We start from the raw sequence: 19,758 nt of genomic DNA, 5'->3' as shown, positions 1-19,758 counted from the left end.
ATAATTATTCCTTGTGAATTAAAGGAAAAACTAGATCCTGGGCTAGCGGACAATTCTTCTGAACCTGAGGAAGTTGGTGTTTTCAGAACTTTAGGCTGGTGTTGATGTGTAGAGTAGAAGCAAGTACTCTAGTAGGAATCCCACCCAGCAATCAGTGTCTGAGGGGATTAGGACTAGACTGTTCTGTCTCCACCAAACATAGTTCATCCCCTGAAAGCCGTTGTCTGCTAATCTTCAGTGTCACTTTATTCAGTGTTCAGTGTCTCTGTTGGGCTCACTCCATTCTCTTGAGCTTCCTGATTTCTGAATCAGCCACTCACCGGTTCCCTGTGCTTTGAATTTATTTCACCTTTTTCTGTCCAGCTTTAAAGGTTATATTAATAAAGTATTCCACTGCAGCGTGTATTTATTTTCCACTCAAACTAGAAGGGTAAAGGAAATGTATACTTGGATTTAGTTTACACCAGAAAACTGAGCCTAAAACAGAAGAATCGACTGCGTAATAGGGCATTAATGTAAAAGTCCAATTCCATTAGAAATGTACTAGGTTTTATAAGACGTGGTTATTTTTCTCATTTCTAGAAGACTGGAAAGTTGATGACCTGATAGAGAGCAGCCAGGAAAATGAAGATGAACATTTTTGGCAACTTGCTTTCACCAACCAAACGTTAAGTACAGATAGTGGTGACAGAGTAAGGAAAACTTTAAATCTAGGTACAGACTCTGTTCCTTCAAGAAATTTTCTGTATAAGGTATGTGACACATGTGAAATGAGTTTGAAAAATATTTCAGGCTTAATTATTAATAGAAAGAACTATTCTGGAAAGAAGCCTGATGAGTTTAATGTATATGAGAAATTGCTCCTTGATATTCGGCATGAGAAAACTCCTACTGGAGGGAAATCTTATAAATATAATCAAAAAAAGAATCGTAGCCCGGATCTCACTCAGCCAATTTTTGACCCACATTTTGAATATAATGAAAATGGACAAGGCTGCCATGGGGAGGCAGACTCTTTCACAAACAAGAAAGCTCAGATAGGAGAGACACACTGTAAGTATAATGAATGTGGAAGAACTTTCATCCAAAGTTTAAAGCTTAATTTATCTCAGAGAACTCATTTGGAAATGGAGCCATATGAATGCAGTATTTGTGGGAAGTCCTTCTATATGGATTTAAGATTGGGGCATCAGAGAGCTCTTACAGGGGAAAATCCTTATAATGAATATGGGCAGATTTTCTGTGACAGTTCAGCTTTCATTATTCATCAGGGAAATTACACAAGAAAGATCCCCCATGAATATAAAGTAAGTCACAAAATGTGGGAAAAGTCAACCCTCTTTAGACATCAGATAGTACACATGGGGGAAAAACCTTATGAGCACAATGAAAATGGAAATACTTTCAACAAGAAGTCACATCTCACCCAACTTCGAAGAGCTCACTCAGGAGAAAAAACCTTTGAATGTGGTGAATGTGGGAAAACATTCTGGGAGAAGTCAAACCTCACTCAACATCAGAGAACACACACAGGAGAGAAACCCTATGAATGTACTGAATGTGGGAAGGCCTTTTGTCAGAAACCACATCTTACCAACCATCAGCGAACACATACAGGAGAAAAACCCTATGAATGTAAGCAATGTGGAAAAACGTTCTGTGTGAAGTCAAACCTCACTGAACATCAGAGAACACACACAGGGGAGAAACCCTATGAATGTAATGCATGTGGAAAATCCTTCTGCCACAGGTCAGCCCTAACTGTGCATCAGAGAACACACACAGGAGAGAAACCCTTTATATGTAATGAATGTGGGAAATCCTTCTGTGTGAAATCAAACCTCATTGTACATCAAAGAACTCACACAGGAGAGAAACCTTATAAATGTAACGAATGTGGGAAAACCTTCTGTGAGAAATCAGCTCTCACTAAACATCAGAGGACTCACACAGGGGAGAAACCCTATGAGTGTAATGGATGTGGGAAAACCTTTAGTCAGAGGTCAGTACTCACTAAACATCAGAGAATTCACACAAGGGTGAAAGCTCTTTCAGCATCCTGAACATTCTGAAGCCTTTATCCACTCTTTCAAATTCGTTATACAGGTTTTTAAAATTAGATTAATGAAACCCAAAGAATGCCACAAATTATTAGAAAGTGAAGTTTTGTTGTGCTTCAGATAATTAGTACTAGAATAAAACCTTATAATGTTTTGAATATGTGAAAGCTTTCAAGAAAAATTAAAACTTTCCATCAGAAAATTTATATTGAGGGGAAATTCATTTAAATAATATGGCAAAAACCTTTATCTCAAATTTATGTTGTGTAGTGCCATATTCTGGATGTGATGCCAAAATTGTATTGTAAATCTAATGGATGATACTCTTTTACAGTCATATTCACAGAATCATAAGTTTAAAAAAGTTAAATGACAACAGCATTAAACATTTATGTGAAGAGTCCTTGATGTTTGCAGGCCTTATGTGAGTATGCTAATATCATAGAAATTTGAGGTATTCTTGATATGTATATTAGAGCCCAACATGCTTGTGAAGAGAAACTCTGAACCCTTAGTTAAGTAACTATTATGGTCTATATTAATATTTCCCACACTAGATATCATCAGTGTCTTTATAGGTTGACACAATTATGTACATATGGATATGTAAATATGTTTATACACACATACCAACACACAGTGGTGTACTGCAGTAAGCTTATACTGGCTTGCAAGTACTGCTGATTGTTAAATTTTCAGAAATTTTGTGAGCCAGTTGTTAAAAAGAGTCATTATTTAAAAATTAAACTATATAAACTTACAGTTAAATATTAAAAAAGCAAGGTAATAAGTACTCAACACTCATTACTTCCTAATTATTTTACAGTATTTTGCTGTTATCTTTGTTCTTTAGGTTATTTGTATTGTTGAATCTGCATGGTGAATACTGTATAATGATGTGCTACTGGACATCTCTTCCCGGCTCTACATTCAGTGCCATCATGTTGGTAGCTTGGCTTTAGTGGGAGTATTTACACCATGATAATTGGCAAACTCTACAAATCAGGGTTTTGTTTTCTCAGAGAACCTGTAGTCACATATTTACAGTAGCACATCACTGTGTATTTATGAAAATACATTTGGAAAATTTAAAGTACAAGCCACATACCCCTTTTTCCGTTTTCTGATATAAATAAATGGCTGTGGCCATTATTGCTGAATGGCCTCTTGAATAAAGAAGCCAAAATATGTTTTTGTGAGGTTTTTAACTACCTCTGCATCAATCCTATTCTAAATACTACCAGAGTCTCTCTGTAGTATGGCCAGTATATGCTATTTTACAACCATATTGCTTACCTTTCTTCTGACTTTGCTGGCATATGTGAATGAGTATGGCCATTTTTACTGAGCTTCCACTTCCATAAAAGAGCCAAACAATATTTTTCTGAGGTTACTCAGCTGCCTTGGGTCAGTCAATAATGCAAATGCTATTAATAACAACGATATTTACATAAATTTCGCAAAGGTTAACATCAGTTATGAACAGTAATGCTCACTGCATTCTACAAATAAAAAGTAGTGGTGTATAATGAAATGCCTCTGTCATATTCTTGGTGCTTTGTTGCTGTATCTATTTAGGCATGATGTGTGTAATCCGAGTTGTATGTAACAAAGGAACTATGTATTTAATTTAATAGACTGTAATATACTGTCTCTCTCTCCTTTGTCTTAGTGTTTCCTTTGCTTCCTTGGAACACATTGAAAGCAGTTCCAAGAGATACTGCCCACCCAACAGCCAATCCCTACTTCTTAGTTGCTGGGCTGTTTTGTCTCTTTGTCCGTCCTTCCCCCAGATGATTTAGGGGTAAATCCACATTAGTCTAAGTTAATCATGAAGATTCTATACTAATGATTTTGTTGGGATGGACATGGGAGCAGTGAGATATTTGGAAAATATTCTGCAGTGCTTTGGGGAAAGATCTCAGTGATAAAGTATTGTCATGACATGGGAAGAGATTGTCTCTCTTCTGCTGGACATTTTCATGTCTGTATGTTACACTAGATTATAGTTGTGACCCTGAAGGACAATAGCCTGAAGATAACAGTACACAAGATGGGAAAAGCCTGGCTCAGAGATGACGTCACTAAGCTGCACAACTCTTTTTGGACCTGCTCTCTACTAGGAGTTTGTATTACTGTGGCAATAAGTGGCTTCTTATTTATTCTCAGGGATGTCTGTTACTTAGACCTGAAGGCAGTTCCCTGATACAGATGAATTCTTGTCTAAGTGTTAATGTTCTATACAGCAATTTTAGGGAAGAATTACTTCTTTTGACAAGTTAGTATAGGGATGGCTGTTAGTATCAGCCATGGTTCTGGTGAAAAACAGAATTCTGCTTCAACTAAGAAGACTTTAGTGGCAGACTTATTACAGTACAGTAGTTTGGGCGAAAAACAAGGGATATTGAAGCACCTAGAGACTAGTGTCACCAGGAAGCCATTACCATTCTAAGTCCTTAAGGGGCAAAGGATGGAAGCAAGTGTTACCAGAGCCCAATAAGAGCTGCTCTTATGAAGAAGGGGCCTCCTCATAGGAGATATTGTCACTACCAAAATTTTGGCACCAAATCCCCAGAGCCCTCAGGTGCCACGTGCAGGTGAGCACAAGTGGGCTTAGAGAATGTAGAAGGGAAGGTCTGGGTGGAGCTATTGGAGAATAAGCATCACAATGTTTTTTATTCCTGTAAATTCCTATATAAAGGCTCAGTATTAGAAATAAAGTTATTCTACTCGTTGAAAGTTAAGTGTTTCTGCCTCATTGTGCTGTTACGTTGTCATAAAGTAAATTCCTTTTGGAACTGAGCACTGTGGCAGGTATGTCTTTCCTTTGGCATATGTGAAGCAGACATGTTAAACTGATTATTCATATAGCCCTACATGGTGTTTCTTGTCATAGTTGTGTGAGGTTAGCAGCTCTCTGTTCTTCCAAATAGCCAGTCCTCTGCACTGTTTGATTAATTCATCCTTTTTCTTGTTGGCTTGATATGACCAGTAGGGATAACTGGTTACCCCCCTCGAGAGCATAATAAGAGTAGGTGTTTACCTCACATATTATAATGAGTACATTTTTGTGTGGATTTTTAATTGAAATATAATATTTTGACAGTATTTCTGATTGGCAAAATTCAAATGCGCATAAAATAAGTGTATTTATAAATTCTCTATAGGTAGATATATATGGATTAAAATACATGGCAAAAGGCCCAGGATACCTGCTGAACTAAAAGCCAATAGTTACTTCGGGGGAGGTAACTGTTGGGGTAGAGTCTGAAGAGTAGTCATCCGTTATACTCCAAAGAGTATTTATGCCCTCTTCTCTCAATATGGGCCCTGGTTAATCAGCACAGTCCTAGGAAAGCTTAGGAAATTTCGCTGCCTCCTTGGGCACCAGTCATGGCCACCATGCTTCTCCAAGTTCCTCTTCTATTTTAAGGAATATGATTAAAGACTGACAAGAGCAGAGCATGTCTTCACAAGGGGCTTCAAGGAATTCTGAACCCCGTCTTATTCTTCAAGGACTTGGGCTTCTTTGCGGGGGGTTAGACAACTGAGAATTTTTGGCTGTGTGTTATTGGAAGTAAGTTCAGGGTAAGATCTGCTCTTTCACATAGGGATAACTACCCCTATTTTGTAGATGAGGATACTGAGCCCAGAGAGCATCAACCATTCCATCCTGTGGACTCCAGACATGCTCAAGGTGGGGCATGCAGGATATTAAGCATCACTTCTCTACCTCCTCAAGCATCTGAGAGGAACTTGCTCTCAAACAGTGGTGTGTAAGAGTAGACGTCAGTTCCTCAAGAATATGTAGTGGCTATTGCAACTTTTCTACATTGTTCTAGTAATGTAACCTATTCTTGTGAGCATGGAGTTGGCATTTACTCCAGATGGCACCATCTATTCCTGGCTCCACGTCTGTATTCATCCAGGAATGATCCTTTGTTAAAATGGGCCAATGAGAACCCATCCTAGAATATTTTTATTGAGAAGTCATCGTGACCAGGTAGTTTGTGTCCTTCTTGCTACCAGCAGCCATATCAAGAAAATATATCTGCAAGGGAGAAGATGATGGTGACAAGTGTTATAAAAATAAAATGGGAAAAGTTGTCAGAAAGATGGTTTGATTTTATGTAGTGTGGAGAGGGAAAGACCTCATTGGGGAGGCCAAAGTGGAGGAAAAGAGCCACTTGGATATCTGGACGAAGTTGTGTGTATATGTGTGTAATACATACACATGTGTAACCTGTTTTTGTTTTTTGTTGTTTTTTTTTTTAAATTGGGCCCGTTTTCTGTCTTGAACTTGACCTCCCCTTGCTTGGTATGAGCTATCATCATGCCTATGCTTGGCAGGGAAAGGTGGAGCCATAGCCTCTGGGAGGGTTTAATTCATGGGTATCCTAGAGGTCCTCAGCCACTACCCCTGTTTATTGCCCCCAGTTGGAGACTGCAGCTGTAGTTGCCCTGAACCTACCCCTTTATCTGTGTTTTTCTGGGGAAGGCTTATCCTGTTGAATCTGTTATTTTCACTTAATCTTCTGCCACCCCAACACCATTTATTAAATAGTCCCATTTCTCTTCACTTTTTTTAAAACACTACCAATATCATATACTGAATTCCTATGACAATCTTAGGACTTCACATGTTTTTTTACCCGACTCAAAACTAAAATATTTAGATTATTATAGCCATTAACAACACATCTTTAGATAAGCGTTAGTCTTTATTTTCACAAAATGTTTGGCTCTTCCCATTATTCCACATAAAATTTACATTTGTTCTAGCAATGGAACAAAAAAAATGTGAAGACACATAACTTCGTTGAGATTTTGTTTGGAATGTTGTGCCGTAACATACTTCATTTTGTAGTCAGGAAAATGATTTGTACCTCTTATTACTCAAATCTTTTAAACTATTGTTCAGTAAAGTTCGTTTCCTTCATATAGACTCTGCATATTTTTTATTTATGTCTAGATATTATTTTCTTTGAACTTGTATACCTCTTGACTATATTATCATCATGGACAGAAGGGGGACACTTTATATTCTTAAAATATATTTACCAGGGCTTCCCTGGTGGCGCAGTGGTTGGGGGTCCGCCTGCTGATGCGGGGGACGCGCGTTCGTGCCCCGGTCCGGGGGGGGGTCCCACATGCTGCGGAGCGGCTGGGCCCGTGAGCCATGGCCGCTGAGCCTGCACATCCGGAGCCTGTGCTCTGCGGCGGGAGAGGCCACAGCGGTGAGAGGCCCGCGTACCGCAAAAAAAAAAAAAAAAAATATATATATATATATATATATATTTACCAATAAAGATTTTCACTATATATTTAATGAAAAGACAGTCACACAGCATTATACCCTTTGTAAAAAAAAGTCAGAGTTGGTGCTTAAAGTTAATTTTGAGAGCAGGGGTCTTCTTTTGGATTGTATTTCTTTTTTGGATTTTTTTCCATTTTTGTTTAATAATTGTGTAATTTTTCGAATCTAACGTATTTTGCAACCCAGGAGAAACCCTGATGATCATGGATATGACACTTTTTAATTGTTGGCCTCTGTTTTCAGCTTTATTTAAATGTTTTACGTATATCCATAATTGAAATGGATATATTTGTGGCATATATTTGCGGTAGTTTTATGTTAGTATAGAGTCAGGGTGTGATTATAGCCCATTTTTAAACTATGTCCTTGGAATTGTAAAAGAGCAATACCTCCAGAGAGAAGAGATTATTTGGGGGAGCACTAAAGGAGGGACCATTGAGGCTAATGGATGCTGAATTCAGAAATGTGACATATTGGGCCTGATGACACTGGGGAAGGAAGGTGCAGCCCTTTGCTCAGCACATGTGCAGTTCAGTCTCCAGCCTCCTAAGGCTCCTTCTGGAGACCTGGTTCAGGACAGAGAACGGGAAAGGAAGTTTGTGCACTTTTGGGTTCTGTGGAATTTGGCAGAGAGAAAAGGAGTTGAGACTAGCTTACAGTGGGTAGGATCCAAAATTTCTCCAAATGCCTCTGAATTGGGCCCATTAATGTTTTAATTTGTGTCCATAATATTTTTGTGCCTACCCTGGACTTACCTTCAGATAAAGGCCTTTGAGGATAGGCTGTGCTCCAGGGTCTGTGTTTTAGAGTGAAGGGGAGGGTGCAGAGGAGAGAGGGTGAGGACTGGAATTGAGCAGGGGATCAGCTGTGGTTGCATTTGTTACTTTCTTTGAGGAAAGCTCCCTATGTCGGTGGCCAGATGTGTGCAGTAAAATGTATACGTCTCTATTCCAGAAGCTCTTTCTGAAGCTGTGTACGCCAGGGCGTGAGGTCCATGAGTGTGATTGAGAAGGGTTGTTAAAGGCTGTCCGGTAAGAGCTGGGGCTGTGGGGTGTTAGTGGTCTGTAGTAAAGCACATGGTTCAAGAGCATAGACTTTGGAGTTATTGTCTGCATACACGTCCAGATTCTATTACTTAATACATTTGTGAGTCTAGATAGGCAGTTTAACCACTGAAAACCTTAGTTTATCCCTGCCTAAAATGTGAATGATGGCGGTACCTACTTTATAGAGTTGTAGGACTTAAATAAGATAAGCAAGTAAATTCTAAATATATTTATTCAATCAATAGATATGAGTCAGTTTCTCAGTTGATTAGGAGTTATTTGAAAATCAAACAGAAAAAACTCTGGAGAGTTACATCACCAAGACAGCGAAGTAGGAGACCCCAGCCTTCCCCAACAAAGGTCAACAATTAGACAAGTTATCCAGGAACAAAAACAGCTGTGGGAGAGCTCAGGAATCCACTTAACAAACTTCAGCAACAGAGTAGAACAAAAAACCTGAGAAGAACTACTCAAAAAGGGAAGGAAGAACCACTTCATTTTGCCTGCATCGTCCCACCCTGCCGGCCCGCGCTGCTCAATGCCAGACGGACCAACCCAGCTAGAAAGAGCTCTCACTGGAAAAGGAGGAGCAGGTGAGCAACCAGCCTCCCCAGCCTTTCAGGGTTCCAGAGGAAGGACCCACTTCAGTTTCACTCCACCCAGAGACCGGCACAGGTGAGATGTATAGAGGTAGCTAGGAACACGGAAGAAGAACAGAGGCTACCAGTATCACCCACACAGCAGTAGCAACCACGGTTCCCAGTGACCTGTTCTGCAGAGGATCCCAGCAGCTTTCCCACTGAAGAAACCAATAGGCAGCACAGCCACAGACTCCCTGCAGGTGTTACCAGTTTTTGCCCAACAGGTATTTGCATTTACAGACACCAGCTGCCTGAGTCCGCCTCAGGCTCTTCTGCTCCACCCCCGTCCACCAGAGCCTGAGATCCACAGCAGCAGCTAGTGAAGGCCTCCGCAGCCGCAGGAGTGCAAGGCACCAGCCTAGCCCTCACAGCTAACTCCCACCACCATATGCACCCTTGGGGTTACCTCCTCCAGCTGTGCATTTGCATGCTGCCAGCCCAACTCTTGTCAGCAACTTCCATTGCCATGTGCACACCTGGTATGCCGTCCCGTGGCCATGGAAGTGCATGTTGTCAGCCAAGGTCCGCATAAATGCTGTTGGGCCTGGATTCAGCCGTATCTCAAGTCACTGGCCTGCACCACTGGGCTCACAGGCAGCTAGGCCCACTGCCAGCTGTGCACCTGCACTTCCCTAGCCTGAACTTTGTCACTAACATCCGCTGCTGTGTGCCTGTGGCAATACCTTACAGCCACAAGAGCGCACGGCAACAGGGCCCCATTAACTGCATCGGGGCCCAGATTCGGCCCTCTCTCGCCACTGGTCTGCACCACTGGGCTCACCTGCAGCTTCCCCTGCAGCTGTGCACCTGCACGCTCCTGGCCTGACTCCCTTCATTGGCCTCACTGCCATGCAAGTGCCTGTGGAGACACGCTGCAGCCCCAGGAGTGCACACCAACAGCCAGGGGCCCCACGGCAGCCAGTGTGCCCACAGTTGGCCGAGGTCCTTGTTTCTGGCCCTGGTCCTCACCACTCTGTGTCTGCAACCAACCCCTGCCACTTCACAGCAACTGCGGCCAGCCCCAGAGCTGAGTGTATGCGTGCCACTGGCTCTGGCCACCACTGCTGCCTGCCCTGATCCTTAGCTGCTGGACCTGGAGGTGCTGCTGAGAGCCCTATCAGTCCTTGCAGCCACTGGGGACCCCCACAGCACCCACCAAGGGCCACATAGTTGCCAGTGCCCTGCCCCCAGTGGCCTGAGCCAGTGAGACATCACACCTCCCCTCCACCAAGCCAGAGCTGCCACACACTCTAGCACTTGGCACCCTGCACCAGTAAACCTGCATCACAGAACATTCTGGCATGTCCCCACTCACAGGTGATAGTCTTTCCTTACTAAAGTCAGTCCATAACGTCTGCAAGAGGTGACTGCTTGTTCATATGTACAAACACCTATGCAAGGGATCAGGAAAAATTAGGGAAATATGACAATACCAAAGGAACACAGTAAACTTACAGTAACTGACCCCAAAGAAATAGAGATTCATGAATTGCTTGATTATTCAAAATAATTGTTCTAAATATCCCCAGAGAGCTGTAAGAGAACACAGATTAAGAATTTAGTGAAATCAGGAAAATAGTACAAAATCAAATTGAGAAGTTCAATGAAGAGAAAACATGAAAAAAACCACAACAAGATTTTAGTTGAACAACACAATGACTGAAGAATTGAATAGCTTCACCAGCAGACTGGATTTTAAAGAAGAAAGAATAAATGAACCCCCCAAAAAGAAAAAATATCACTTGTAATTTATCCAGTCAGAGGAGAAAACAAAAAAAGAGTGAAGAAAGACTATGGGACTAATGGGACACCATTAAGTGAAACAATGTATACATCACTGGAGACCCAGGAGAAGAGGGAGAAAGAGACAGAAAGCTTATTTAAAGAAATAATGGGGCTTCCCTGGTGGCGCAGCAGTTAAGAATCTGCCTGCCAATGCAGGTGACATGGGTTCGATCTCTGGTCTGGGAAGATCCCACATGCCATGGAGCAACTAAGCCCATGTGCCACAACTGCTGAGCCTGCACTCTAGAGCCCACAAGCCACAACTATAGAAAGCCTGTGCGCAGCAACGAGAACCCAAGGCAGCCAAAAATAAAATAAAATAAATGAATGGAAGGGAGGGAGGGAGGAAGGAAGGAAGGAAGGAAATAATGGCAGGACTTCCCTGGTGGTGCAGTGGTTAAGAATCTGCCTGCCAATGCAGGAGACATGGGTTCAAGCCCTGGTCCAGGAAGATCCCACATGCTGTGGAGCAACGAAGCCCATGCGCCACAACTACTGGGCTGTGATCTAGATCCTGCTAGCTGCAACTACTGAAGCCCACACGCCTAGAGCCTGTGCTCCACAGCAAGAAAAGCCACCACAATGAGAAGACTGCGTACCGCGATGAAGAATAGCCCCCGCTCACTGCAACTAGAGAAAGCCCACGCACAGCAACGAAGACCCCACGCAGCCAAATATAAATAAATAAATTTATTTATTTATTTATCTATTTATTTTTTAAAGAAAGAAATAATGCCTGGAAACTTCCCAAACCAAGAGAGAGATTTGGACAGCCAGTTACATGAAGCTAATAGATCACCCCATAATTTCAATCTAAAATAATCTTTTCCAAGACACATTATAATAAAACTGCCAAAAATCAAAGCCAAAGAGATAATTTAAAAAGCAAAAAGAGAAAAAAATTTTCTCTCATACAAGGAAACCATCATAAAGCTATCAGTGGATCTTTCAACAGAAACCTTGCAAGCCAGGACTGAGTAGGATGATACACTTGAAGTGCTGAAAAAAAAAAAAACTGCCAATCAGGAATACTTTACCCAGCAAAACTGTCCTTCAGAAATGAAGGCACGATACTCTCCCAAACAAAAGCTGAGGGAATTCATTACCAATAGCAGGAGTTATTCAAGTACAAACAAAAGGTGCTAATTAATAACATGAAAATATACAACACACTGGTAAATATAAGTATTCTAAGTCAGACTTAGAATACTCTAACACTATAATATGGTGGTGTGTTGAACATTTAACTCTAGTATAAAGCTTAAAGGACAACAGCATTGAAAATAGCTATAGCTATAATAGTAAATGGATATACAGTACAAAAATGTAAATTGACAACATAAAATGGGACGGATAAAGAAGTATAGCTTTTATATGCGATGGAAGTTCAGTTGTTTTGAGCTTAAAATAAACTGTCATGTCAATAAAATGTTTCAAGTAAGCCTCATGGTAACCACAAAACAGAAACCTATAGTAGATACACTCAAGATAAAGAAAAGGGAATCAAAGTATACTTTATGCAAAAGAATGAAATTGGGCTGTGTATATGCAAAAGAATGAAACTAGACCCCTATCTAACATCACTCACAAAAATAGAAATGGATTAAAGTCTTAAACATAAGACATGAAACTGTAAAACTCCCAGGTGAATGCATAGAGAAAGAGCTCCTTGGCACTGGCAATGATTCTTTGGATAAGACACCTGAAGCACAAGCAACAAAAGAAAAAATCAACAAGTAGGACCGCATCAAGCTAAAAAGCTTCTGCACAACCAAAGAAACAAAATGATCCAGGAAACTATGGAATGGGGGGAAATATTTGCAAATCATATATCTGGTAAGGGGTTCATATCCAAAATATATTAGGAACTCACACAACACAATGGCCAAAAAACAAAACAAAACAACCCCCAAACAATTTGATTTTAAAATGGGCAGAGGAACTGAATAGACATTTCTCCAAAAAAGACATACAAATGATGTCGAAAAGGTGCTCAGCCTCACTAATCATCAGGGAAAATCAAGTCAAAATGACAATGGCGTATCACCTCACACTTGTTAGAATGAATCTTATCAAAAAGACAGTTAACAAATGATGCTGGTGAGGATGTGGAGGAAAGGGTAGTCTGGTGCACTGCTGGTGGGAATATAAATTGGTAAGGCTACTAAGGAAAACACTACAGAGATTCCTCAAAGTGCTAAAAATAGAACTACCATATGATCCAGCAACCCCACTCATTGTATATCCAGAGGAAATGAAATCACTATCTCAAAGAGATACTTGCACTCCCATGTTCGTTGCAGCATTATTCACAATAGCCAAAATACACAAACAACCTAGGTGTCCACTGACAGATGAATAAACAGAAAATATAGAAATAATATATACATATTATATATATATACAATGAGGTATTATTCAACCATTAAAAAAGAAGAAAATCCTGCCATTGAAACAACACTGATAGACCTTGAGGGCATTAGGCTAAGTGAAATAAGTCGACAGTGAAGGACAAATACTGTATGTTCTCACCTATATGTGGAATCTAAAAACTCATAGAGGGCTTCCCTGGCGGCGCAGTGGTTGAGAGTCCACCTGCCCATGTAGGGGACACGGGTTCGTGCCCCGGTCTGGGAAGATCCCACATGCCGCGGAGCGGCTGGGCCCGTGAGCCATGGCCGCTGAGCCTGCGCGTCCGGAGCCTGTGCTCCGCAGTGGGAGAGGCCACAACAGTGAGAGGCCCGCGTACCGCAAAAAAAATAAAATAAAAATAAAAACTCATAGAAACAGTGTAGAATGGTGTTTGCCAGGGGCTGAAAGGTGGGGGAAATGGGGAGATGTTGGGCAAAGGGTACAAACTCATTCATAAGATGAGTAAGTTCCGTGAATCTAAGGAAGAGCATGGGGACTTTATAGTCAACCATATTGTACTGTATAATTGAAAGTTGCTATGAGAGCATAGCTTCATTGTTCTCACCATAACGACAAAATGGTAATCAATGTTAATTGAAGAATGTGTTAACTAACGTTACTGTGGTATACATTTTGTAATATACAAGTGTATCAAATCATCACATTGTACACCTTAATCTTACACAATGTTATATGTCAATTATATCTCAATAAAGCTCGGAAAAACCTCTGTCTTCTTATAGAGCTTATTTTCTAATGGGCACAACAAAGTACAAACAGGTACTTATGACTCACTCCACAGATCCACTCCCACATGAAGCAAGCAAAACTGATGAAAAAAAATTTTTTTTTAAAAGTAAAGTCTCTGGAAATTGTCCTAAAGGCATATGGCGAAAAAGAAACATTCAAGGAAATCTACTTAAAACTCATTAAGAACAGCAAGAGTTTGTCATATTTGAACCTCAACTAGCTCCCCTGCCCCCCAGCTCAGTGTGACAGTAACTCCAGTCACATGCAGCCAAAAGAACAGCTGTCTTGCCTCCCAGCTCCCAGTCGCATGCAATGGCATCTATCTGGGAGGGGCAGGCTCCCAGTGTTTCCTGTATTCCTCCAGCAATCTCTTTTAGAGGCTGCCTTGTAGGCGAGTGCCATTTAAAGAGAAGTCAAGAGCTCCTGTTCCTCCAGACCCCACTCCTGTTTCAGGTGTACCATGCTGAGAATACTGAGGCCCCAGTCACCCTCATTTTGACTAAATAGGGTAGAGCTTCCAGGCCAAAAGGGAAAATGAGAAGACCACAGGCTACTATGCCCATACGGCACTATGCGCCTAAAATACCTGTGTCACAGAGAGAAGAATGCCGCTGTATCCACTCCTACATCTGGGGCATGGCTCAGAGATTTTTGCCAAGGGGGAAAGGCAGGTCATAGAATCAAGAGGTCCAAAGCTCTCTCCAAGGAACTGACTTTATTTAAAAGAGTGTACAGGATGGTTAAGCCTAAAGGCACTCAAAAATCAGTGAAGGTATGGTGAAAAGCAATTAAAAAGAGGCTGGTAGTTTCATGAGAGATCTAGGCTAAACCACAGAACAGGTAGTTTACTAGAGAGAAGCAAGGAAAAGACGAATAAGAGTCTACCTGAGATCAAAATGAGCCCCAAATACCCAAAAACTTTTCACAGAAAGGCTTGGGTAGTAAATTGCAGTTAATTTAAGTCAATTTTAGTTATTAGCGTAGTAGTGGTTATCCATTCCCCACTTCCTAGTCCTGTGGCAGTCAGCTATTCACATGTTCCTGGAGCATGCAGGTTGCAGGAGCCTTGCATGCAGCTTGCAGGAGACAGGGTGGACATTAAGAGCCCTGTCCTCTAAATATGAGGGATTTGTGCTCTGTTTGCTCACTGCTGCTTCTGATTGTGAAGAGGCAGACACGGAGACAGGCAGCCACTGTTGCACCCCCCATACCACTGCTGTAAGCCACTCCCCCTCTGAATAAACTGACTTCTTAGGATTTAAAGGGCTGGCACTCTTTTCTCCTTCATTTTTCTCTTTTTCACCCTTTGGGAGTCATACATTTAAAGACGAGGATATTCAAAAGCAACCACAAATACAGGAAAATTTAGAAAGTACCACACATGCCCAAGGAGAGGTGCAGGCTCAGAAAAGACTTGAGAAGACCTTAAGTTTTCACCTCACACTGATCCCAGCCCAAAGACATCCTATAACAATTAAACAAACAAATAACACACTTAAAAGCCAGGGAAGGGAGAAAATCTGATATTCAGAGACACGACGTTGTGCGATTCAAATGTCCAGGTTTCAAGAAAAAAAAAAAAAAAACCACGAGGCATACAAAGAAAGAGGTAAAAAAGAATTTAAAGAAAATGTCTCTGAGAAACACCAGATGGTGGGCGTAGTAAATAAAGACTTTAAAACTGAAACATGCTCTAAGAGCTAAAAGATGATATGGACAAAGTCAAGAAAACAATGTATAAACAAAATTGAAATACCAGTAAAGAGGTAAAAAAGGAAAAAATTCTGGTGCTGAGGACTTCCCTGGTGGCACAGTGGTTAAGAATCCGCCTGCCCATCACTTTTAAGAAAGCTTACAATTGGGCCCTGTACCATCTCAAGTCCTCTGTAGCTCCTCTTGAACATTTTTTTGCCATAATAATAATTATTATATTTTTTTAAATTTTTATTTATTTATTTATTTTTGCGGTACGCGAGCCTCTCACTGTTGTGGCCTCTCCCGTTGCGGAACACAGGCTCCGGACACGCAGGCTCAGCGGCCATGGCTCCCGGGCCCAGCCGCTCCGCTGCATGTGGGATCTTCGCGGACTGGGGCACGAACCCGTGTCCCCGACATCGGCAGGTGGACGCTCAACCACTGCGCCACCAGGGAAGCCCTGAAAGTTATTCTTTTAAACAGATTCACTCAACGGCTCCGCATCCCACTGCGGTGTTTTGCAGTCTCTTGCAGTCCTGAAAGAACTAGCCTCAGTGAGCTACAGAGCCAAGCCACGCGGGGTAGAGAAGCCTCCTCTCTCATGCATAACCCTTTAAACTCTCCGGGAGGGCGTAGCACCAGGGCTTATGGGAAATGTAGTCTTACGTTCCCTGGCTCACACTGCGCGTGGTTCAGTAAGCCCCTCTGCCGCGGCTCGTCCTGCGCACGTGCAGTTCACTAGCCCCGGTGTCTCGCTTTTCCGTGTCTTGCGGAGAAAATCCTGGACCGTCTAGGTCTGCGCGCGCTCAGAGAGCGGGTGCTGCCTGAGTCAGAGCTGCGGGTGAGCCCGAGTTGGGTGAGGGCCGAGGGGTTCCGGTGCGGCTTGAGGACTGGTGGGAGGTAGCAGTGGGAAGGAACCCCGCGGTGTGACCCCCGGTGAGAGAGCCTGCGCGGAAGGATGGGGGCGGCCTCGGCTGCGAGGAGGGATGGCGGGGTCGGGGCGCCTCTGTCAGGGGAAGGGGCGGCCTCGGTCGTGGGGATGCGGACGTACGGAGCCCCGAGAGGCTGCCGAATCCACGCGACTGCGGGAGGGGGGGCGTGAGTTTTGTATCCAGGCGGAGCCAGGTGTAAATTAATTACTGCTGGCAAGATGATTGATCTACCTGAGACGAGGTTTTCTCATCTGTAAAACGAGAGTATTGATATGTACCACACGGGGTTGTTCTGAGGATTAAGTTTTTACATACGTTTTGAAAATACGGACGTAAAGTTTTTACATATAGCACATAACGTATAGTTGATATTAGCTGATAAGGTGTTTGGAAGATACTTTGCTGTTTTCATTAGCTGTTTTGTTTAATCTTCACAACAGCCTTTATGTAACTGTTTTCTATTTTGACAAAAAAGGAAAACTGAGGCTCAGAGGGTTCAAGTGAAATACACCAGGTCACACAGCCACGGTAGATATCCAGCCTAAAACCAGCACTGTATTCCTCACAGCACTTCCCGCGGGGCACAGGGAAACAATCCCAAAGTGTGTGGAGTGAATCTCACCTTGTGGTCAGGTATTCTGGGATTTCTTGCCATCTCGGAACCCTTGGGGCAGACTACATAATGTGTTGCTTGGACTGCAACACTGTCCAATCTTCAGCATCCTCAGTGGCCTTGGAGTTTAGACAAGTAAGTTCTGTGACATTTGGAGCCCGGAATGAAACTTCTAAATAAGATGATTTTGTCCTTTAAGCCTAGGTTCCTGTTCCTTTGCAAGTAACAATCTTTATCCTGCTCAGAATGAGCAATGCTTCGCTAATATCACTGCATCCAGAAGACCTCACCATGATGGTGAAAGGTCTGGACCAAGTTTCAGGAAAGATAGGTGAGTGGGGCCCTGAGAGTGGTGGGCAAGGAAGTGTTCATTCTTTGGAGGGTTCACGTGGGCATGGTCTGCAGAGAGAGATCACTAGGCCCAGCTTTTAATAAGCATACCATGCCTTCAGCCTCCACTCACTTTCTCCAAATTCTGAGCTGCTCTCCTGTGACATCCGTCATGATGTGTGCCCCCTAGAGGGATGCTGGCTGCTGCATCTACCCTGACATCATAGAATAGGGTCATCTGTGTCTGCTTCATTTCAAAGCTGAGAAACCTTGACTGTGAGTGTACAAGTAACCTGCCCATAGATGCCCAGTTTGTTAGTGGTGGAGCCAGGAGTAGAAAAAGGCTGTCCATGTTATAATGGGTAAGTCACCCACCAGGTTTTATTACAACTCAGTTAGAAACAAACAAGTTTTTAAATAGACCTTTTCCTGAAGGAACTCCCCCATCCCTTTCTGCAGGGTGATTTCTCTGACTCGAAGGGTAGGCAACTCAGTAGGATATAAGCAAACATATCTTGAGTACTTTTTCTACAGCGTTGATGATGAAAATAATGGTTTGTCTTCTGATGTAATATTATTTGTTCAATTAGTCCTGAATTGGTTCTAAAAGAAAAATGAAATTAATAAATCATTAGGAAGTAAATCCGGGGTTAAATTGCTCAGCCAGGCTCTATAACTTGGCCGTCAGAGTTGCACATGTGAATTCTCCCTCCACATAGTTCTTGCTGACTCCTCAGAGGCCAGAGAAACTTTTTCCCACAGAGGGGCATTTAACCAGCCGGTAGGCAGAAGTTCTTAGGAAACTCAAAGATTCCTAGCAGCCAGATCTCACATGACCCACTCCTGTTTTCTTTTCCCATAGCTGTACATACAGCCTTCTCTGTACTTTCCCAAAAGGAACAGAAAAAGAACAAGTCCCCGGTGAGTTGTTTGTTTATTCATTTCTCACATTGTCTTCCATTGCAAAAATGATTCAAGATTAAAATGATAAAAATTATTAAGGAATATATAGAGTTAACAGATCTAAAACAAGGAAAAGTCAACATTTAATTATATGGAGATAATCCTAGTTGCTTTGTTAGTATGTATATTACACATATTTTATAACTCATTTTTACAATAATAATTATGTGCAGATTTTTCTCTGATACTTTGTACAAAAGGAAAATGCTTTGCTTTGACTCTAAGAATAAACAAAAGTAACTCGTCATGGAATATAAAGACTTTCTGGCCTGAAGTCTGAAAACAATTTCTTTGTCTTAATGAAAGTGTGGTAGTTGACAACCGCACTTAACAAGCGTGAAGTGAATGCTACCTCTGTTTCTCTTCTCTGACTGTTCTTTAGTGGGCACAGGAGGCAGAGAGCCAAAGCATGACTCAGTTGATGTAAGGTGATGATTTCTTCTGTCTGCTTCTTGGTATGGTCTTCTTCCTGTTGCCTTTTAGCAAAGCTTATCCCCACGCATTCCTCCTCGGTCCATTGTAATTCTTACCTTACTATTGTTCTTGACTAATTTCATACCATGTGGATTTTCAACTATATCCGAGGATGAGACAACCGCTCCAAATCTGAAATTCAGAAGCTGAATTTTGTGCCTCGTTAAGTAAGTAAGACCTATCACTGGCCAGACATATTTTCAAAGCAAACTGTTGATTTTTTCCTATAGGGTTTTTGCAAAGAGTTAGTATATTAGTTTCCTATGGCTGCTGCAACAAGTTACTGCAAATTTGGCGGCCTAGAACAACAGAAATTTATTGCCTCGCAGTTCTGGGGGCCAGAAGTCTGAAATCAAGCTGTTGTCAGGGCAGCACTCCTGCCTAAGGTTCTAGAGAAGACTCTGTTCCCCATCTCTTTTGGCTTCTGGTGGCTGTTGGGAGAGAGGGAGGAGATGGAATGGAAAGAAAACCAAGGTGAAGAAAAATATTCCTTAAACCCTGTATCAGTCAGGGTTTTCCAGAGAAACAGAACCAATAGTGTGTGTGTGTGTGTGTGTGTGTGTGTGTGTGTGTGTTTGTACACATATATGCGTATAACACATGTACGCATACTCATATATATTCATACATGTATACATCCATTTTAAGGAATTGGCTCACGTGATTGTGGAGACTGGCAAGTCTAAAATTTGTAGGGCGAATTGGTAGGCTGGAAATTGTCAGTTATAAATATATATGGA

General features: G+C 42.0%; 1 protein-coding gene across 30 annotated transcripts in view; it reads left to right on the top strand.

Annotated features, from left to right (window-relative positions):
- The window catches only part of ZNF248 (zinc finger protein 248), a 43,140-nt gene that overhangs the window by 15,005 nt on the left and 8,377 nt on the right, over positions 1-19,758 (top strand). For 7 of the 30 annotated variants that reach the window (XM_019935931.3, XM_033841790.2, XM_073793618.1 and 4 more), the window contains one exon: positions 583-19,185. In XM_019935931.3, coding sequence (XP_019791490.1) covers positions 583-2,063 — 1,481 coding nt within the window. In that variant the 3' untranslated portion in view covers positions 2,064-19,185. The remainder of the gene's footprint in view (positions 1-582; positions 19,186-19,758) is intronic. The other 23 variants (XM_073793626.1, XM_073793619.1, XM_073793623.1 and 20 more) reach the window with 23 other exon arrangements.

This window comes from Tursiops truncatus, chromosome 16 (assembly GCF_011762595.2).
Source record: "Tursiops truncatus isolate mTurTru1 chromosome 16, mTurTru1.mat.Y, whole genome shotgun sequence".
Classification (NCBI taxonomy): Eukaryota; Metazoa; Chordata; class Mammalia; order Artiodactyla; family Delphinidae; genus Tursiops; species Tursiops truncatus.
This window is presented reverse-complemented; position numbering and strand designations above follow the sequence as displayed.